The sequence below is a fragment of the Bombina bombina genome, chromosome 10, assembly GCF_027579735.1.
Source record: "Bombina bombina isolate aBomBom1 chromosome 10, aBomBom1.pri, whole genome shotgun sequence".
NCBI lineage: Eukaryota > Metazoa > Chordata > Amphibia > Anura > Bombinatoridae > Bombina > Bombina bombina.
In genome coordinates this window covers 160,202,856-160,226,035 of record NC_069508.1, presented here as the reverse complement: position 1 = coordinate 160,226,035, position 23,180 = coordinate 160,202,856, and the positions used below count along the sequence as shown (strand labels likewise).

General features: G+C 41.3%; 1 protein-coding gene across 1 annotated transcript in view; it reads left to right on the top strand.

Annotated features, from left to right (window-relative positions):
• Positions 1-23,180, top strand: part of ACOT11 (acyl-CoA thioesterase 11) — a 106,273-nt gene that overhangs the window by 36,331 nt on the left and 46,762 nt on the right. Inside the window, exons 5-7 of the mRNA XM_053693434.1 lie at positions 7,220-7,321; positions 7,424-7,559; positions 12,010-12,169. Coding sequence (XP_053549409.1) covers positions 7,220-7,321; positions 7,424-7,559; positions 12,010-12,169 — 398 coding nt within the window. The remainder of the gene's footprint in view (positions 1-7,219; positions 7,322-7,423; positions 7,560-12,009; positions 12,170-23,180) is intronic.

The window sequence follows — 23,180 nt, the reverse complement described above, 5'->3', positions numbered from 1 at the left end:
TCACTTTGTATAAAGTGCATCTATTTAGGCTGTAAGCTTGAGAGCCTCTGTAACTGTAGCTCACTTGGAATAAAGTGCATCTATTTAGTCTGTAAGCTTGAGAGCCTCTATAACTGTAGCTCACTTTGTATAAAAGTGCATCTATTTAGTTTATAAGCTTGAGAGCCTCTGTAACTGTAGCTCACTTTGTATAAAGTGCATCTATTTAGTCTGTAAGCTTGAGAGCCTCTGTAACTGTAGCTCACTTTGTATAAAGTGCATCTATTTAGGCTGTAAGCTTGAGAGCCTCTGTAACTGTAGCTCACTTTGTATAAAGTGCATCTATTTAGTTTGTAAGCTTGAGAGCCTCTCTAACTGTAGCTCACTTTGAATAAAGTGCATCTATTTAGTCTGTAAGCTTGAGAGCCTCTCTAACTGTAGCTCACTTTGTATAAAAGTGCATCTATTTAGTCTGTAAGCTTGAGAGCCTCTGTAACTGTAGCTCACTTTGTATAAAAGTGCATCTATTTAGTTTGTTAGCTTGAGAGCCTCTGTAACTGTAGCTCACTTTGTATAAAGTGCATCTATTTAGTCTGCAAGCTTGAGAGCCTCTCTAACTGTAGCTCACTTTGTATAAAAGTGCATCTATTTAGTCTGTAAGCTTGAGAGCCTCTCTTACTGTAGCTCACTTTGAATAAAGTGCATCTATTTAGTTTGTAAGCTTGAGAACCTCTCTAACTGTAGCTCACTTTGTATAAAAGTGCATCTATTTAGTCTGTAAGCTTGAGAGCCTCTCTTACTGTAGCTCACTTTGAATAAAGTGCATCTATTTAGTTTGTAAGCTTGAGAACCTCTCTAACTGTAGCTCACTTTGTATAAAAGTGCATCTATTTAGTCTGTAAGCTTGAGAGCCTCTCTAACTGTAGCTCACTTTGAATAAAGTGCATCTATTTAGTCTGTAAGCTTGAGAGCCTCTCTAACTGTAGCTCACTTTGAATAAAGTGCATCTATTTAGTCTGTAAGCTTGAGAGCCTCTGTAACTGTAGCTCACTTTGTATAAAAGTGCATCTATTTAGTTTGTAAGCTTGAGAGCCTCTGTAACTGTAGCTCACTTTGAATAAAGTGCATCTATTTAGTCTGTAAGCTTGAGAGCCTCTGTAACTGTAGCTCACTTTGTATAAAGTACATCTATTTAGTCTGTAAGCTTGAGAGCCTCTGTAACTGTAGCTCACTTTGTATAAAGTCCATCTATTTAGTCTGTAAGCTTGAGAGCCTCTCTTACTGTAGCTCACTTTGTATAAAAGTGCATCTATTTAGTTTGTAAGCTTGAGAACCTCTCTAACTGTAGCTCACTTTGTATAAAAGTGCATCTATTTAGTCTGTAAGCTTGAGAGCCTCTCTAACTGTAGCTCACTTTGAATAAAGTGCATCTATTTAGTCTGTAAGCTTGAGAGCCTCTGTAACTGTAGCTCACTTTGTATAAAGTCCATCTATTTAGTCTGTAAGCTTGAGAGCCTCTCTTACTGTAGCTCACTTTGTATAAAAGTGCATCTATTTAGTTTGTAAGCTTGAGAACCTCTCTAACTGTAGCTCACTTTGTATAAAAGTGCATCTATTTAGTCTGTAAGCTTGAGAGCCTCTCTAACTGTAGCTCACTTTGAATAAAGTGCATCTATTTAGTCTGTAAGCTTGAGAGCCTCTCTAACTGTAGCTCACTTTGTATAAAGTTCATCTATTTAGTATGTAAGCTTGAGAGCCTCTCTAACTGTAGCTCACTTTGAATAAAGTGCATCTATTTAGTCTGTAAGCTTGAGAGCCTCTGTAACTGTAGCTCACTTTGTATAAAGTACATCTATTTAGTCTGTAAGCTTGAGAGCCTCTGTAACTGTAGCTCACTTTGTATAAAGTTCATCTATTTAGTCTGTAAGCTTGAGAGCCTCTCTAACTGTAGCTCACTTTGTATAAAGTGCATCTATTTAGTCTGTAAGCTTGAGAGCCTCTCTTACTGTAGCTCACTTTGTATAAAAGTGCATCTATTTAGTCTGTAAGCTTGAGAGCCTCTGTAACTGTAGCTCACTTTGTATAAAGGTGCATCTATTTAGTTTGTTAGCTTGAGAGCCTCTGTAACTGTAGCTCACTTTGTATAAAGTGCATCTATTTAGTCTGCAAGCTTGAGAGCCTCTCTTACTGTAGCTCACTTTGTATAAAAGTGCATCTATTTAGTTTGTAAGCTTGAGAATCTCTCTAACTGTAGCTCACTTTGTATAAAGTACATCTATTTAGTCTGTAAGCTTGAGAGCCTCTGTAACTGTAGCTCACTTTGTATAAAGTTCATCTATTTAGTCTGTAAGCTTGAGAGCCTCTCTTACTGTAGCTCACTTTGTATAAAAGTGCATCTATTTAGTTTGTAAGCTTGAGAATCTCTCTAACTGTAGCTCACTTTGTATAAAAGTGCATCTATTTAGTCTGTAAGCCTGAGAGCCTCTCTAACTGTAGCTCACTTTGTATAAAAGTGCATCTATTTAGTCTGTAAGCCTGAGAGCCTCTCTAACTGTAGCTCACTTTGAATAAAGTGCATCTATTTAGTCTGTAAGCTTGAGAGCCTCTCTAACTGTAGCTCACTTTGTATAAAGTTCATCTATTTAGTCTGTAAGCTTGAGAGCCTCTCTAACTGTAGCTCACTTTGAATAAAGTGCATCTATTTAGTCTGTAAGCTTGAGAGCCTCTCTTACTGTAGCTCACTTTGTATAAAAGTGCATCTATTTAGTCTGTAAGCTTGAGAGCCTCTGTAACTGTAGCTCACTTTGTATAAAAGTGCATCTATTTAGTTTGTTAGCTTGAGAGCCTCTGTAACTGTAGCTCACTTTGTATAAAGTGCATCTATTTAGTCTGCAAGCTTGAGAGCCTCTCTAACTGTAGCTCACTTTGTATAAAAGTGCATCTATTTAGTTTGTAAGCTTGAGAGCCTCTCTAACTGTAGCTCACTTTGAATAAAAGTGCATCTATTTAGTTTATAAGCTTGAGAGCCTCTGTAATTGTAGCTCACTTTGTATAAAGTGCATCTATTTAGTCTGTAAGCTTGAGAGCCTCTGTAACTGTAGATCACTTTGTATAAAGTGCATCTATTTAGGCTGTAAGCTTGAGAGCCTCTGTAACTGTAGCTCACTTGGAATAAAGTGCATCTATTTAGTCTGTAAGCTTGAGAGCCTCTATAACTGTAGCTCACTTTGTATAAAAGTGCATCTATTTAGTTTATAAGCTTGAGAGCCTCTGTAACTGTAGCTCACTTTGTATAAAGTGCATCTATTTAGTCTGTAAGCTTGAGAGCCTCTGTAACTGTAGCTCACTTTGTATAAAGTGCATCTATTTAGGCTGTAAGCTTGAGAGCCTCTGTAACTGTAGCTCACTTTGTATAAAGTGCATCTATTTAGTTTGTAAGCTTGAGAGCCTCTCTAACTGTAGCTCACTTTGAATAAAGTGCATCTATTTAGTCTGTAAGCTTGAGAGCCTCTCTAACTGTAGCTCACTTTGTATAAAAGTGCATCTATTTAGTCTGTAAGCTTGAGAGCCTCTGTAACTGTAGCTCACTTTGTATAAAAGTGCATCTATTTAGTTTGTTAGCTTGAGAGCCTCTGTAACTGTAGCTCACTTTGTATAAAGTGCATCTATTTAGTCTGCAAGCTTGAGAGCCTCTCTAACTGTAGCTCACTTTGTATAAAAGTGCATCTATTTAGTCTGTAAGCTTGAGAGCCTCTGTAACTGTAGCTCACTTTGTATAAAGTGCATCTATTTAGTCTGCAAGCTTGAGAGCCTCTCTAACTGTAGCTCACTTTGTATAAAAGTGCATCTATTTAGTTTGTAAGCTTGAGAGCCTCTCTAACTGTAGCTCACTTTGAATAAAAGTGCATCTATTTAGTTTATAAGCTTGAGAGCCTCTGTAACTGTAGCTCACTTTGTATAAAGTGCATCTATTTAGTCTGTAAGCTTGAGAGCCTCTGTAACTGTAGCTCACTTTGTATAACATGCATCTATTTAGTCTGCAAGCTTGAGAGCCTCTCTAACTGTAGCTCACTTTGTATAAAGTGCATCTATTTAGGCTGTAAGTTTGAGAGCCTCTGTAACTGTAGCTCACTTTGTATAAAGTGCATTTATTTAGTCTGTAAGCTTGAGAGCCTCTCTAACTGTAGCTCACTTTGTATAAAGTGCATCTATTTAGTTTGTAAGCTTGAGAGCCTCTGTAACTGTAGCTCACTTTGTATAAAGTGCATCTATTTAGTTTGTAAGCTTGAGAGCCTCTGTAACTGTAGCTCATTTTGTATAAAGTGCATCTATTTAGTTTGTAAGCTTGAGAGCCTCTGTAACTGTAGCTCACTTGGAATAAAGTGCATCTATTTAGTCTGTAAGCTTGAGAGCCTCTATAACTGTAGCTCACTTTGTATAAAAGTGCATCTATTTAGTTTATAAGCTTGAGAGCCTCTGTAACTGTAGCTCACTTTGTATAAAGTGCATCTATTTAGTCTGTAAGCTTGAGAGCCTCTGTAACTGTAGCTCACTTTGTATAAAGTGCATCTATTTAGGCTGTAAGCTTGAGAGCCTCTGTAACTGTAGCTCACTTTGTATAAAGTGCATCTATTTAGGCTGTAAGCTTGAGAGCCTCTCTAACTGTAGCTCACTTTGTATAAAAGTGCATCTATTTAGTTTGTAAGCTTAAGAGCCTCTCTAACTGTAGCTCACTTTGTATAAAGTGCATTTATTTAGTCTGTAAGCTTGAGAGCCTCTCTAACTGTAGCTCACTTTGTATAAAGTGCATCTATTTAGTTTGTAAGCTTTAGAGCCTCTGTAACTGTAGCTCACTTTGTATAAAGTGCATCTATTTAGTTTGTAAGCTTGAGAGCCTCTGTAACTGTAGCTCATTTTGTATAAAGTGCATCTATTTAGTTTGTAAGCTTGAGAGCCTCTGTAACTGTAGCTCACTTTGTATAAAGTGCATCTATTTAGTCTGTAAGCTTGAGATCATCTCTAACTGTAGCTCACTTTGTATAAAGTGCATCTATTTAGTTTGTAAGTTTGAGAGCCTCTGTAACTGTAGCTCACTTTGTATAAAGTGCATCTATTTAGTCTGTAAGATTGAGATCATCTCTAACTGTAGCTCACTTTGTATAAAGTGCATCTATTTAGTTTGTAAGCTTGAGAGCCTCTGTAACTGTAGCTCACTTTGTATAAAGTGCATCTATTTAGTCTGTAAGCTTGAGATCATCTCTAACTATAGCTCACTTTGTATAAAGTGCATCTATTTAGTTTGTAAGCTTGAGAGCCTCTCTAACTGTAGCTCACTTTGTATAAAGTGCATCTATTTAGTCTGTAAGCTTGAGGGCCTCTCTAACTGTAGCTCACTTCGTATAAAGTGCTATTAAGTCTTTAAGCTTGAGAGCCTCTCTAACTGTAGCTCACTTTCTATAAAGTGCATCTATTTAGCCTGTAAGCTTGAGGGCCTCTCTAACTGTAGCTCACTTCGTATAAAGTGCATCTATTTAGTCTGTAAGCTTGAGAGCCTCTGTAACTGTAGCTCACTTTGTATAAAAGTGCTTCTATAACTGTACACAAGGGCAGGGTGCTCCTCTCCTTCTGTTTTAATTTGTTAATGTAAGTGCAGTAATGTACATTGTATAGTCCTACATAATGTCTCATTGTAAGTTTTTTTTTATTATTATTATTGTTTTGTACCCTCATTATTGTAATGTACCTTTGTATAGTGCTGCGTAAAATGTTGGCGCTTTATAAATGAATAATAATATTTGTGACGGACTCCGGTTAACCCGACTGGTTATCTCCACCAAACGATCCTTCTTTACCCTGGAACCTGTAGCTGTATAGCGGGAAAGTGATTATAGCAAGTAGCCCACTCTAATAACCAGACAACACCAGTATTAAGGTTAAACACCAACAGGCTTTATTGGGAAAAACACACAGCTTATATACACATTTACCATCTGATAAGAGCCTTATCTGATCAAGAAATCACCGCCCCTCCAGACAGGCTGGCGCCTCCATAGAGGCCATAGTCACATAGAAATCCCACAATAGTTAGGGCGTAGTTTCGGGGTGATCCTGAGGGAGCGGCAGCTATTCCCAGGTACCATTGGAGAGCTCTGGGCCCCTAGATGACCCAGTCCAAAAAGCGACATGATCTGTCGCTGGGGACAGAGCGGCAGCCAGGCAAAGGGTACTCCGGACCAGCATATGAGGTAAAGAGGTGTCCAAACCCCAGGTTCCTGAGTGAGCTCCCTCTTGGCAATCACCCCAACCCATGCCCATCAAAGGTATGACAAGTCCCCAGAAGAATGGAGCTCTGGGGCAAAGGGCTTCTGCAGCAACCTATGTTAAAGTACAGCGGGGATCTCTAACGATCCCAGCCGGTGAGTAGTTCCATAAGATTCCGGCTGGGACTCGGCAAGGCAGGAAGGGGCAAGCGGGGTAGTGATCAGCTCTTTCAGAGAAAAGTTCAATCATTGTAACATACAAAAGGGTAACTGGTGGGAAACGCAATAATCCAACTACTAGGAGAGTGGGGTGGCATTGGCAGCCTGGTATCCGTGACAATATTTATTTGTTATCCTACATGCAGGTGGACCAGATGCATAAAATCTTAATATTTGTGTATAACATTTTCTCCTGACGGGCAGAAATACTGTGACTAGTGTTGCCAGGTGTCCAGTATTTAATCGGACAGTACAGTATTTTTTCAGGCATTCCAGTAAAATCTTCTCAAATAACTGTACAATTAAATATCCAGTTTTTTTATAAAGTCCTTGAGTGTTAAATGTAAAAGGTTTCCTCTGCCTTGATGCGTTACAAATGTAGAGCAGAAATAATTGAGGGGCCATCAAGGGGGTCAAATCTTTGCTTTTACATGTTACTGGCAACCAAAGAGGTACAATTATTGATTTTATGCAACTGGCAGCCAAGGGGTAAAATGACTACTTAGTTGTGAAAAATATACATGGTAGGATAAAGAGCGGTGGGGGGTGGGGGGGGGTGTAAGGTATATCTTTGGTGGGCGGCATTGTGTGACCCCACAGACCATCGTTTCCTGTCACCTAATGATGGTCCAGTATTTGTAGGGAGCACAGCTGGCAGCCCTAACTGGGACCTTTCCTCAGTTACCCTGTACAGCCTGTTTACAATATTATAACATAACCGTATTCCGTATGATAGTGACTGATCCATTCTGTGTCTCAAGGTTGGGATCCAGGTGACTTCAGAGGATTTGTGCAGCGGAAATGAATGGGATGTCTGTGAGGCGTACGCAACATTTGTAGCTCAAGCACAAGAAGGTAGAAAGGTAAGGAATGTGTTGTGTGATGTCTCTGCGCCTTATTAGTCGCTATGCAGGGTGAGAACTTCTGTTTGCTATTGCAGTGTCCCTCTGTTACCTCCTGGGCAGGTAAAGCTCAAGCCCCTAATTCCGCGCACTGAGGAAGAGCACTTGGAGCACAGCATTGCGGCAGAAAGACGAAGAATGAGACTCATCCACACGGACATCATCAAAGATCTGCTGAGCCGGAGCTCCCTACAGGACGGTACAGAAACACGTGATATTATTCATCATCTGTAATCAGTTCATACCAATATAGGCTACAGTGTTCATTCTAAGGCCAGTTTTGTGAGTGTATCAGCAGTGAAACAGTTAATAAGGGAACCACACCTTGCAGTCTGCATTGTGTAGAAGTTTGCTAATTGCTCTATTCAACTGTTTTACTGCTGGGCTACATCCAGTAAAATTTGCTACAATGCTGCAGACATTGGTTTTGTAGCAGCTTTAGTTTAGTGACTTAAATCCTACTTGAGCCTGCAGGAGGAGCGAGTGTGCTCTGGAGTAGGGTAGCAAGGTTGCCTAGCAACACCATCCAGTCACTACAACAGGAGCAGATCACATGATATGGCCTTTACTTTTGTTATTAGAAATAGTAATTATTCATAATTAATTAATTGCAATAATTGTTAGGATTATTTTATAAATAAAATTAAAGGGATAGGAAAGTCAAAATTACATGCTCTATCGGAATCATGCAAGTTTAATTTTAAGACACTTTTAAATTCACTTCTATTTTCAAATGTGCTTTGTTCTTTTGGTATCCTTTATTGAAAAAGAATACACACATATCCTACACTAGTGGGAGCTGCTGCTAATTAGTGCCTGTGTTCTGTCGAGAACTCCAATTCCTCGAAAACTCCAATCTGATGTCACTTCCGGTAAGTCTTCTATGTTAATATCTGTTTTGCCTCTGTCTGGGGGGGCGCATCGCCGATCCTCTGGCATACACCCCGAGTAAACCTTGGGGAATGAGGTTTAAAAGGGGGAATCAGGTTTAAAAGGGGACTTCGCCCCCTTGCACGCCCCAGGCAGAGGGGAAACAGAAAGTGTAGATAGGTGAATACAGTGCCCATCTGATTGGTTGTGAGTCCTGTCACTCCATGGATATGGACCAATCAGATGTATGGATTCACCGGAACGACGTCAGATTGGAGTTTTCGATGTATTGGAGTTCTCGATAGAACACCTGCACACCTTTGTCTTTTGTGATTGGCTGACTAGATGTGTTCAACTTGCTTCAAGTAGTGCAATGCTGTTCCTTCAGCAAAGGATAACAAGAGAACGAACCAAATTTGATATTGGAAGTAAATTGGAAAGTTGTTTAAAATTGTATGTTCTATCCAAATCATGAAAGAAAATTTGGGGGTTTCCTGTCCCTTTTAACCCCTTAATGACCGGACCATTTTTCAGTTTTCTTACCCTTAATGACAATGGCTATTTTTAAATTTCTGCAGTGTTTGTGTTTAGCTGAAATTTTCCTCTTACTCATTTACTGTACCCACACATATTATATACCGTTTTTCTCGCCATTAAATGGACTTTCTAAAGATACCATTTTTTTCATCATATCTTATAATTTAATATAAAAAAATATATAAAATATGAGGAAAAAATGGAAAAAAACACACTTTTTCTAACTTTGACCTCCAAAATCTGTTAGACATCTACAACCACCAAAAAACACCCATGCTAAATAGTTTCTAAATTTTGTCCTGAGTTTAGAAATACCCAATGTTTACATGTTGTTTGCTTTTTTTGCAAGTTATAGGGCAATAAGTACAAGTAGAACTTTGCTATTTCCAAACCACTTTTTTTCAAAATTAGCGCTAGTTACATTGGAACACTGATATCTGTCCGGAATCCCTGAATATCCCTTGACATGTATATATTTTTTTTTAGAAGACAACCCAAAGTATTGATTTATGCCCATTTTGGTATATTTCATGCCACCATTTCACTGCCAAATGCGAGCAAATAAAAAAAATTGTTCACTTTTTCACAAATTTTGTTGCAAACTTTAGGTTTCTCACTGAAATTATTTACAAACAGTTTGTGCAATTATGGCACAAATGGTTGTAAATGCTTCTCTGGGATCCCCTTTGTTCAGAAATAGCAGACATATATGGCTTTGGCGTTGCTTTTTGGTAATTAGAAGGCCGCTAAATGCAGCTGCGCACCACACGTGTATTATTCCCAGCAGTGAAGGGGTTAATTAGGGATCTTGTAGGGACCTTGAAGGGTTAATTTTAGCTTTAGTGTAGTGTAGTAGACAACCCAAAGTATTGATCTAGGCCCATTTTGGTATATTTCATGCCACCATTTCACCGCCAAATGCGAGCAAATAAAAAAAAAAGTGAAATTTTTCACAATTTTAGGTTTCTCACTTAAATTATTTACAAACAGCTTGTGCAATTATGGCACAAATGGTTGTAAATGCTTCTCTGGGATCTCCTTTGTTCAGAAATAGCAGACATATATGGCTTTGGCGTTGCTTTTTGGCAATTAGGAGGCCGCTAAATGCTGCTGCGCACCACACTTGTATTAAGCCCAGCAGTGAAGGGGTTAATTAGGTAGCTTGTAGAGAGCTTGCAGGGTTAATTTTAGCTTTAGTGTAGAGATTAGCCTCCCACCTGACACATCCCACCCCCTGATCCCTCCCAGACAGCTCTCTTCCCTCCCCCACCCCACAATTGTCCCCGCCATCTTAAGTACTGGCAGAAAGTCTGCCAGTACTAAAATAAAAGGTGTTTTTTTTTTTTTGTTTTTTTTTTTTTTAATTATTCAGCTGTGATGGACCCCTGCCTTAACCCCCAACCTCCCTGATCCCCCCCCAAACACCTCTCTAACCCTCCCCACCTACCTATTTGCCACCATCTTGGGTACTGGCAGCTGTCTGCCAGTACCCAGTTTTCCCCAAAAAATAAAGTGTGTTTTTTTTTTATTTTTAAATGTTTTTTTTTTCATTTTTTCTGTAGTGTAGCTGCCCCCCCCCCAGTACCCCCACCCCCCTAACCCTACCAGATCCTATTATTATTATTTTTTTTTTACAGTTTGCTGCCCCCCCTCTCTCTTAACAAAATTCATTGGTGGCAGTGTTTGCTGCGCGCGCGCGCGCACACACACAAGCACGCGCACGCAGACCCCCCTCTGCACGCTCCCGGCATCCGGCGTGCACAATGCACTTGTAGGAACCGGATGCCGGGTAGCGATGGGCCGTCCACCCTCCTCCCTTGTAAGCTCCCACCCACCAACGAACGGCCCCATCGCTACCGGTGCAGAGAGGGCCAAAGAGTGGCTCTCTCTGCATCGGATGCTTTTTAAAGGGTATTGCAGGATGCCTCAATATCGAGGCATCACTGCAATACCCTGAGAGCTGCTGGAAGCGATTGCGATCGCTTCCAGCACTCTCTTAGACAACTGACGTACCAGGTACGTCCATTGTCACTAACTGCTAGTTTTTGCAGGACGTACCTGGTACGTCAGTTGTCATTAAGGGGTTAAAATGCAAACATTTGAAAGATTTTTTTAAAAATAAAAAATAAAATATTTGCAGCTTGTTTTATATACATAACAAGTAATACAAATATATAAACTATTTTTGTGCACAAACGTAATTTTAAATTCTTTTTTTTTTCTCTTTAAATGTTTTTTACTCGTTCTTTTAACTAAATGATGATAATAATAAATAATCTTTTAATGCTTGCTGTAGGACTGACAGAAGTTAACTTGTATAGCTCATACCTGCAGAACATAAATGGGTAGCCCAGGCATTAGTGGCAGCTATAGGATATGGTCTCTGCTATCCCAGCCCCCTACACCTCACTACAAGGCTGCTACGTATCATTGTAATGTTCTGGCTATGATAGTTTGCAAGTTGCTGCTTGTAGCATTGTTACAGATCTGTCTCTGCTGTTAGTGAGTCACACTGGATCTGATCTCCTCCTGCTGTAATGAGCAAGGGTAGCTACCTTAAAGGGGCATGGAAATGATGCATTAAAGGGAGAGTGATTAATTATTTGGTAAAAATAACGTTTCTGGCACCATATAAAAACACTGTATGGTTCCATTTTTTTAAAATTGCTTTACAAACAGTAGACAGACTTGCACATAACTAGGTCATTTGCTCAGTAATGCACTTGTTGGATGATGAGGTCTGTATGATTCTACTATGTAGGTGCGGAACCACTATTGGTGCAGTAGGTGCGATGGCATCAGGGCCCATAGCAGCCAGTCTATACATAGGTGTGTGCAGAATGTGTGTAATCCTAATGCAGGGGAGACTTTTATTAGTGCAGGTTTGTCTATCTAGCTATCTGTAGCTATCTATCTTATCTATCTATTCTATATATATCTGTATGTATCTGTCTATCAACTATCTGTCTCTCTATACTGTATTATCTATCTATTCTATGTATCCGTATCTATCTATCATCTATCTACTCAAAAGCATACAGAGTAGCATGTATATAATTACTATTGCTTACTACTGAGTTACCTTGGGGGCGGGGCATAAACATTTTCATTGGGACTGTCTGTGGAGTAGATCTGCTGCTGGTATTATGCTTTGATTAATAGATGTTTTGGCAAATGTAAAATGTCTGTACAATTGATTCTGATGCAGAAGGTTTTTCTTACCATGAATTTGTGCCCAGCAGAGCGGAGCCATGACCGAGGGGAGAAACGGGAAGTCCTGGCACAGAAGACGCGTGTAGAGAGTGTAGAGTTGGTGCTGCCCCCACATGCCAACCATCAGGGGAACACTTTTGGTGGTCAAATCATGGCCTGGATGGAGAATGTAGCCACAATAGCTGCCAGGTAAAAATCCAGTGGCTTTCACTTTATAAGGCACCATTGCTTATATCTAGTAAGCTTATAAATGATATATACACACACATACGCATATATATATACTGTACCTTGTAGCCTGTGCCCCTGGGGGATGTGATCTCAAAGCTACCAGGACAAGGATAGAGTGTGTGATAGTCAGACAGTTACTGGTGGGTGCTTGTGTACTAATAAAATGATAAAAAATGACCTTTTGTCCTGGCCAGTAAGTCACAGTCTTCTTACAGATGTCAATATATAAATACTCTGAAAATTCAAACCTTTTCTGGTCCCAAGCAGTTTGCATATATATGTTTATTTTATTGTTTATTGAAGCACAACTTCCGACAAAGGGACAGAAAATACCACAAACACTTTACTAAAAGTCTTCATTTAAAGAGACGCTCAAGTCAAAATGATTCAGATAGAGCATGCATTTTAAACAACTTTCCAATCTACTTCCATTAACAAAATATGCACAGTCTTTTTATATTTACACTTTTTGAGTCACTAGCTCCTACTGAGCATGTGCAAGAATTCACAGAATATATACGTATATGCATTTGTGATTGGCTGATGGTTGTCACATTGTACATGTATGCATTTGTGATTGGCTGATGGCTGTCACATGATACAGGAGGAGTGGAAATCGACGTAACTTGAAAGTGATATTGCATTTTCTTGTTATCATGCATTTGTGATTGGCTGATGGCTGTCACATGATACAGGAGGAGTGGAAATGGACATAACTTGAAAGTGATATTGCATTGTCTTGTTATCATGCATTTGTTGATTATGCAAATCTACTGTGTTAACTGGTCCTTTAATGAAGCATGACTGCAAGCGCTCAAAATGGCAGCAGGTTCTCTTTTTCTGTTTAAGTCAAGCTTTGTTGTAAAATAACTAGTAGTTAAAGGGGCAGTAAAAGTCAACATTAAAGGGACAGTCAACCATAGAATTGTTATTGTTTTAAAAGATAGATAATCCCTTTATTACTCATTCCCCAGTTTTGCACAACCAACACGGTTATATTAATGTACTTTTTACCTCTGTGATTACCTTGTATCTAGGAACCTTCTTCCAGCCCCCTGATCACATGACTGTGACTGTTTATTATCTATTGTCTTAAATTTAGCATTGTTTTGTGCTAAATCTTAAATAACCCCCTGTGCCTGGACACAGTGTTATCTATATGGCCCACGTGTACTTTCTGTCTCTTTGTGTTGAAAAGAGATTTAAAAAGCCTGTGATAAGAGGCAGCCCTCAAAGGCTTAGAAATTAGCATATGAGCCTACCTATGTTTAGTTTAAACTAAGAATACCAAGAGATAAAAGCAAATTTGATGATAAAAGTAAATTGGAAAGTCAAATAAAATTAAAAGTCCTATCTGAATAATGAAAGTTTAATTTATACTTGACTGTCCCTTTAAACTTTTAATATTCAAATAGAGCAGCAGTTTTAATAGACTTTCTAGTTTACTTCCATTATCAGACTGCACACAGCTTTTTATATGCACACTTTCTAAGGCACCAGCTCCTACTGAGCATGTGCAAGAGTTCACAGTGTATATGTATAGGAGTCTGCGATTGGCGAATAGCTGTCACGTGATACAGTTATATGCACACTTTCTAAGACACCAGCTCCTACTGAACATGTGCAAGAGTTCAGTGTATATGAGTCTGCGATTGGCTGGTGGCTGTCACATGATAGTTATATGCACACTTTGTAAGACACCAGCTCCTTTTGAGCATGTGCAAGAGTTTACATTACAGTGTATATGTATATGAGTCTGTGATTGGCTGGTGGCTGTCACATGATACAGTTATATGCAAACCTTTGTAAGGCAACAGCTCCTACTGAGGGACATGTGAAATTGGCTCTGCTTTTAAAGGTGTTTTTTCAGTGATCCATTTTACCTGCTGGAGGGTATTTCATTACAAATAGCTCCTTTTCGCTGTATTTTGTCATGTGAAAAAGCGGATTTTGTCACATATACTAAAATGTCAATAATGCAGTATTGGGTATAGAAAAGCTATGCAACAAGAGGCAGCAGCAGAAATCAACCTCACAGTGTAGGGTGTAGGGTGTGTGAGAGAAAGCCCAGCCCATTTGAAAGTGTGATATTAAAGCAGCTTTGAATACAATTAATTCATAAACTGGTTGCCTGAATACACTGTATGTTGAACTGTATTAATTTTAAAGGGATATTAAACAGTTCTCCTTTGGTAAAAACAAGTATGTTAAAGGGACAGTTTACCCAAAATATTTCTCCCCTTTAATTTGTTCCCAATGACCATTTTTAAATAGTTTAGCCTTATTTTATTTTCATATACAGACACTCTATAATGGTTTATTGTCACAGCCACCTGTGCTACTAATCACCATCTGAATAAGGCGCATTAGTCAGTTACTCAAAAAAATGTGACCCTCTTGTTTATCTTTGTCTGCTGTTGTATTGTGTAACGTCACATGACCAGTAGAAGTGATGTAATCCAACCCCTCCCCCACCACCACTTTAGCCGATTTCAAGGTCATTAAGGGTCATTCAACTCAACATTTCAGTTTTCATAAAAGGGTTAATGCTGCACATTGAAATGCACTTCAATTATTTATTTTGTCCATGTTTACTGTCATTTATACCCTCTGTCCCAGAGAGGCTGGAGTGCGTTCTATAGAATTTAGAACTTTGACCCTGTTACATATCTGTCCCTAATTGGCTGCAGCAAATTAGATAACACCTTAAAAGCTATTCAGAAGGTGTGTCACTGGACTGCAAAACAATAAAAAATGGCTTGATATATATATAATGAGTTTAATGCCCTTATGATGAGAATGTCATTTTTTGTTTTTGCTTTTTTAAATACTGTTTTTATTGAGGAACAGAGAAAATTAGTCATTACGGTTTGACAGTGTGACATAAGATCTCAGCAGACATATAATAACATAAAATCATCCTGTGTACATCACAAAGTATACAACAATGAAGTTGCGCATCAGCATCTCAGTCCTCTTTTCTTTTATCTTAACCTTTTTACTCTGTTTGTAGACAGTGTGTACAAACACGAGCAGCACCTTAAACTCCTCAACCAAGTAATAGTAATTTTAACACAGCGTAATACATAGGTCCTAGGTACGCTCTTTGCGTAGAAAAAAAAAAGGGGGGGGGAAAGTGAAGGTGAATAGAGTCCGTCCATGATATATACTATATGGCTATTCTCTCCCCACCCCGCACCTGATGTAAAAATTCCCACTCGCCCCTCAAGGAGGCCGAGAGCATATATTCTGTGTGTGTGAAGGGCATCAGTATTTGTCTCTGAGAGTCTAGGCTTAATGTCACAATGTATTCCCGCCATTTATTAATGAAGTGTTTGAGTCTTTTATTAGTGTCCATCCTAGTGTCCAGCTGCTCGATGAGCAGTTGTTTGTGTATGGCGTGTTTGAACGTGTTAAAGGCTGGGGCAGTGCGTTCTGTCCACACCCTCAGGATAACCTTCCTAGCTATCAAGACTATTGTGGTAAGCAGAGGGATGAGTCTGGGGCTCTGTTCTCCCCATTCTAAAAAGCAAATTTGTTCCAGGGCAATCTGGACTCTGAGTTTCAGGACGCTGTTGATCCAAAAGGTAACCTTACCCCAGAACTGCCTGACCTGTGGGCAAGCAATAAAGTAGTGAAGCAAGTCCGGGTCATCAATCCTACACTTATTACACTCATTTACCACCCTGGGGTCCCATTTAGATAGCCTCCGTGGGATGATGTAGTCTCTGTGTATCATTCTGATTTGGGATTCTCTAAGAGTCATGGATTATGTTGCGTTTTTAACGTTCTCTATACTCTGTTGTATCACCACCACTATATCTTCCCTGTCTAGGCTACTGTTCCATTTGTTTTCTAGCAGAGTCAGATTGTTGGATTCAACCCGGCTTAACAATGTTTTGTATATCTCTGAGATTGTGAAGTTGCCTATTCTAAATTAAGCTACCGATGCGTTAAATGCGTGCGGTTCCCAAAATTGCGGGTCGTCCCTGATTAGTTGGGTGGTGTAATGTCGGAGCTGGAGGTAAGCATAGAAGTGAACTCTCAGTAGTCCGAACTGGGCCTGTAGTTCAGCAAACGACTTTATACACTTTCTGGGGACATCCAGGGCGTCTCCTACAAGACATAGTCCCTTGCTTTCCCATGCAATAAACGGAGAGGTGTCAATCCCCGGGGGGAAACCAAGATTGTTTCTCAACGGGATCGTCCGCGAGGACACGCACCGGTGACCGACATGTCTTAGGGCTAGCCACCACGCCCTCAGCACGCCTCCATAAAGAAGACTATCCCTGATCATCGCGGGACTACTAGTAAGTGGGGTATAAGGTAAGAGTGAGAGATCAAACGCCCCTAGGGCATGCCTCTCTAGGTCAGGTGCATAGAAGTGTCCTGTTTTTAACTGCCAGTCCAGCATGAGCCGATTGAGTGCTGCCCAATTGTACAGCTTGAGGTTAGGCAGGCCCAGACCGCCCTGCGAGGGTTGAGCATACAGTTTTGTGAGCGCTATCCTAGGCCTGCCCCCCCTCCACAGGAAGGCAGAGAGAGCTTGGGCGTACAGCTTCATGTCCTTTTTTGTGATTAGGAAGGGCAACATTAGGAGAGGGTACAGAATTTGTGGCAGAATTACCATTTTTATTAAGTTAACGCGTCCTGTGAGCGAGACCGGCAGGTTCTTCCAACCCTCCAGGGTCTGCTCAGTGTCGCGGCATAATAGCGTAATATTAGTATGGTATAGAGTCTGGGCGTTGGTGGACAGCTGGATGCCTAGGTAGGTCATAGTGGGATTAGCCTCTTGGAAAGGATATGCATATGATTGGACTTGGTGTTTTCGAAGCCACAGAATCTCTGATTTGGTTTAGTTTATTCTGTAACCCGAGAAGGATCCAAATGCTTCAATTGCAGCTAGTATGTTTGGGACGTGCTTTGCTGGGTGCTCAATAAATAGAAGCATGTCGTCTGCATAGAGTGTGAGATGGAGCCTCGCCTCCCTTAAGGGCCAAAGGCTCCAGAGCCAAATTGAAGAGGAGGGGGGATAGAGGGCATCCCTGACGAGTGCCTCTCTGCAGGGTTATGCGTGGGGAAAACATACCGTTGGCCATGATGTGAATCCATGGGGCTGAGTAAATATTACCAATATAATGAAGGAACGAACCCGAGAAGCCGAATCGTCGCAGTGCGTCCAAAAGATGACTCCACTCCACTCTGTCGAAGGCCTTCTCTGCGTCCAGGGACAGCAGGAAGGCCTCCGATTCCTCTTGCATTCCTCGGACCCCAGGTCCCCCCTCAAAGTGCGCCATAGCATGTAGCACCCTCCGTACATTGGTCACCAAGGTTCTGTGGCACATGAACCCGGTCTGATCTGGGTGAATAATGTCCATCAATATTACTTTCAGCCTATCAGTCAAGATTTTCATTAGTATCTTGTAATCCGAATTGAGGAGGGAAATGGGGCGATAAGATTCGGGTAGGCCCGGAGAATGTCATTTTTTATGTAATTTCAGGTGTCTGGTAATTTGGGGTTTATTACTGTGCTGCTGCGGTCTGTTAAAGGAATATTCCAGCCAAAATTGGAGACCACATGGGTGCATTTCAGTATTTAATAGAAACATTTTTGTAATAAACATGCATTAGCAAAAATGCTTCTAATAAAAACTATAGCTGTTTCAAAATTGTATTTAAGTATGCACTGTGCACCAGCATTTTAAACCCAGCACTTGCTCAGAGAGCCTAATGTGATTGTACCATCTGGTAATGACTCAATTTGTTAATTGCTGACACGATACAACCCCCACTAATGATCTGAGCAGCTGCAGTATTTAAAATGTGGGTGCAGTAACAATATCTAGCTATGCCTCACATGCATGTGCAGAGAAAAATACTAACACTTAAACAGTGATAACGTTTATCAGAAGTATTTTTGCCAATACATTTATATTGCAAATATGTTTCAATTCAAATATGTAATTCATCTATGTGCATTTAAATTTTGACTGGAATGTCCCTTTAATGAATGGAAGTCTGATGCCCTTGGCTGGTGGAGGGCGGCACATAGCTGTACCTAAGCACTACTGATAATGTACACACCTCTGGCACAGGTATAGATATAGCATATTACCACTGCTAGTCTGTAAACCTGAAGAGGCAATGTGCTGCTCATCCGGAGCTGATTATTGCTGCTGAGCCAATCAGTATATGTGTGTAGCCACCATCATTCATCCTTTTCAGCTCCACATCAGTATCGCATTGAAACCTTTTTATGGCAGTTAAACACATAGTTGTAGGCAAGTAATAATGAGATAAGATGCTGTATTTCCCTTTAATAGTGACAATTTAATTTATTAATTTCTTTGTAATATGTTTTCTGACATTTTTTGGTAAAGGACGTGTTAATTATTACATAAAAAGTCCTGGATCAGATCACTGGCTTGTTAGGTGTTATTGGGTGCGGACAGATACATTATCAGATCAGACATCGCACTGTCACGTTATCTACACTGGCTCAGATTTATGCTGCAGATTTGCAATTAGTTTTCTTTGTTATTGGGAAAAGTGCACGTGACAAATTTAATGCTGGGGGAGGCGTCAGTAGTTATGCAGAGTCTCTGTCTCTCATAAGTCTCATAACTAAATTATAAAACTATTAACTTCCCAAATCAACCTACTAGATTTTATTTTAATGGGACGTAAAAAAGCTTTGGAATTCCTCATAACATGTTTATTCTTTTGGAGTAAAATTACTTTACAATATATTTATTTTACCTCCTTTCCTCCAATTCCTGAGAACTGGAAGTTTATAACTGACCCTGTAACACGCTACAAAGTGAGTGATCAGTAAAGGAATTCCTTTACATATGTCCATAACTGACCTCGACAGATGGTATAACACTTAAAGGGATAGTGAACCCCCTATATCTACCTACCTTTTCTGTAGTCAATAAAATAAAGTTTGCTTTTTTATTGTATTAAAGGGACAGTAAAGTTATGGTTTTTCTTTCATGATGCAGAAAGAACATACAATTTTAAACTTTCCAATTTACTTATATTATCAAATTTATTTGCTTCATTCTCTTGGTATTCTTTGTGAAAGAATAAAGCTAGGCAGATTGATAGGAGCTCAGGAGCGTGCACGTGTCTACAGCAGTGTATGTAACTATGTACAGGTATAACATTGCTATAAACAATGTTGTAAACACTACTACTAGATGGCTAAAGACACGTGCACGCTCCTGAGCTCACCTAGGAATTACCCTTTCACAAAGGATACAAAGAAAACTAAGCAAAACTGATAATAAATGTAAACTGGAAAGTTGTTTGAAATGTCATTCTCTATCCACTCCATTTAAGTGTAATTGTGACTTTACTGTCTCTTTTTAATACCATGTTCGCTGTTTTTCAATAGCTAAACTTTCATTTCCACTTACCTCATTTGTAGGAACCAGTCTAGGCTTGATACTTTAAAAGACCCAGTTAGCCACTGTCATTTTGTTTGTAAAATATCTATTGTTTTGCAGTTTATAGTGCAGCCTTTACATTTTGTATGTCCCTTTTATAAAAGGGTTTGTTACTGGACTGCAAACAATGCAAGTTTTGCTGACAGTTTGTTCTGTGTGCAGATCTTTTGTGACATAGGGGTAGATTTATCAAGCAGTGGATGCTGCAATCTTCCCCGTAGTTTCAGGTTTCCCTGAAACTTAAGTTAAGAAGCAGCGGTCAAAAGACCGCTGCTCCTTAACTCGTCCGCCACCTCTGAGGCGGCGGACAGCAATCATCCCGATCGAGATGATTGACATCCCCTGCTAGCAGCTGATTGGCCGCGAATGTGCAGGGGGCGGCATTGCACAAGCATTTCACAAGAAATGCTTGTGCAATGATAAATACCCACAGCGTATGCTGCTGGCATTTATCAATGTCCGCCCGCACAATGATAAATCGGCCCTATTGTATCTAATTGCTTGGATATACTGTGCAGATATTCAAACAAATTAGTTATATGTCCCTTTAAAGACACACAGAGACCAACAACTAGTGGCATTTCCAGATGGGAGAAGCCTGGTTTAGGTCAACCTTATCTTACTAGTCTATGATCCAGTGGCCCTTTGAAGACTATTTTAATGTAGGACCAGCCCATGAGGTGTTCCTAGGTTCAAACCCCTCACACACCCCATTTACTGAAACAGAAACTACAAATCGGATCCCCCTGTTTTGTGAGCCAGCTCTCATCCTATTGGTTTAGACTAGTGACACACTGGATACACTTATTTCCTCCAAAAATATTCAGCATCCTATTGGTGAGTGATATCCTCGATCCTTCTTCCTTTACTATATATATAACTATTATCATTTATTTCTAGATCACCAACAAGACTGGTGCATTATGCCATGCTAGAAATACAACAGTCAGTTACAAAACTGGTGAAGGTTAGAGGCACTACCCTGGCATTGCCATCTGATGTAGATCATTTTGTAAAACAATAGTGTACAGGGCCTGAGGGCTTGTGAGCTACATGCCTTGTGTAAAGGCCTGAGGGCTTGTGAGTTACATGCCTTGTGTACAGGGCCTGAGGGCTTGTGAGCTACATGCCTTGTGTACAGGCCTGAGTGCTTGTTAGTTACGTGCCTTGTGTACAGGGCCTGAGGGCTTGTGAGCTACATGCCTTGTGTACAGGGCCTGAGTGCTTGTTAGTTACGTGCCTTGTGTAAAGGCCTGAGGGCTTGTGAGTTACGTGCCTTGTGTACAGGGCCTGAGGGCTTGTTAGTTACGTGCCTTGTGTACAGGGCCTGAGGGCTTGTGAGCTACATGCCTTGTGTACAGGGCCTGAGGGCTTGTGAGCTACATGCCTTGTGTACAGGGCCTGAGGGCTTGTGAGCTACATGCCTTGTGTACAGGGCCTGGGGGCTTGTGAGCTACATGCCTTGTGTACAGGGCCTGGGGGCTTGCGAGCTACATGCCTTGTGTACAGGGCCTGGGGGCTTGTGAGCTACATGCCTTGTGTACAGGGCCTGGGGGCTTGTGAGCTACATGCCTTGTGTACAGGGCCTGGGGGCTTGTGAGCTACATGCCTTGTGTACAGGGCCTGGGGGCTTGTGAGCTACATGCCTTGTGTACAGGGCCTGGGGGCTTGTGAGCTACATGCCTTGTGTACAGGGCCTGGGGGCTTGTGAGCTACATGCCTTGTGTACAGGGCCTGGGGGCTTGTGAGCTACATGCCTTGTGTACAGGGCCTGAGGGCTTGTGAGCTACATGCCTTGTGTAAAGGCCTGAGGGCTTGTGAGTTACATGCCTTGTGTACAGGGCCTGAGGGCTTGTGAGCTACATGCCTTGTGTACAGGGCCTGAGGGCTTGTTAGTTACGTGCCTTGTGTAAAGGCCTGAGGGCTTGTGAGTTACGTGCCTTGTGTACAGGGCCTGAGGGCTTGTTAGTTACGTGCCTTGTGTACAGGGCCTGAGGGCTTGTGAGCTACATGCCTTGTGTACAGGGCCTGAGGGCTTGTGAGCTACATGCCTTGTGTACAGGGCCTGAGGGCTTGTGAGCTACATGCCTTGTGTACAGGGCCTGGGGGCTTGTGAGCTACATGCCTTGTGTACAGGGCCTGGGGGCTTGCGCGCTACATGCCTTGTGTACAGGGCCTGGGGGCTTGTGAGCTACATGCCTTGTGTACAGGGCCTGGGGGCTTGTGAGCTACATGCCTTGTGTACAGGGCCTGGGGGCTTGTGAGCTACATGCCTTGTGTACAGGGCCTGGGGGTTTGTGAGCTACATGCCTTGTGTACAGGGCCTGGGGGCTTGTGAGCTACATGCCTTGTGTACAGGGCCTGGGGGCTTGTGAGCTACATGCCTTGTGTACAGGGCCTGGGGGCTTGTGAGCTACATGCCTTGTGTACAGGGCCTGGGGGCTTGTGAGCTACATGCCTTGTGTACAGGGCCTGGGGGCTTGTGAGCTACATGCCTTGTGTACAGGGCCTGGGGGCTTGTGAGCTACATGCCTTGTGTACAGGGCCTGGGGGCTTGTGAGCTACATGCCTTGTGTACAGGGCCTGGGGGCTTGTGAGCTACATGCCTTGTGTACAGGGCCTGGGGGCTTGTGAGCTACATGCCTTGTGTACAGAGCCTGGGGGCTTGTGAGCTACATGCCTTGTGTAGAGGCTTGAGGGCTTGTGAGCTACATGCCTTGTGTAGAGGCCTGAGGGCTTGTGAGCTACATGCCTTGTGTATAGGGCCTTAAAGCTTGTGAGCTACATGCCTTGTGTACAGGGCCTGGGGGCTTGTGAGCTACATGCCTTGTGTACAGGGCCTGGGGGCTTGTGAGCTACATGCCTTGTGTAGAGGCCTGAGGGCTTGTGAGCTACATGCCTTGTGTATAGGGCCTTAAAGCTTGTGAGCTACATGCCTTGTGTAAAGGGCCTGAGGTCTTGTGAGTTACATGCCTTGCGCACAGGGCCTGGAGGCTTGTGAGCTACATGCCTTGCGTACAGGCCCTGGAGGCTTGTGAGCTACATGCCTTGCGTAGAGGCCTGAGGGCTTGTAAGTTACGTGCCTTGCGTACAGGGCATGAGGGCTTGTGTGTTTCATTCCAGACACACCATTGTTTAAAGGGACATGAGAGTTAGAATTAAACTTTGATGGATCAGATAGAACATTCTGTCTTAAGAGACTTTTCAGTTAATCTGCATTATCAAAAGCAATTCATTCTTTTGGTATTGTATGTTGAAAAGCATACCTAGGTAGGCTCAGGAGTAGCAATGCAGTATTGGGAGCTAGCTGGGGTTTGGCGGCAGCACATATATGCCTCTTGTCATTGGCTCTCCAGATTACAGTATTGCATTGCAGGGGTTAACACATAGTAATATTAAAAAGCTTTACTACATGACACAATTTCATTTAACTGAACAAAGATACATTTATATCTGGTTTTATTGTGCACAAATGTAATCACATAATTATAAATAAAGATTTGTATAAACAGGACAAG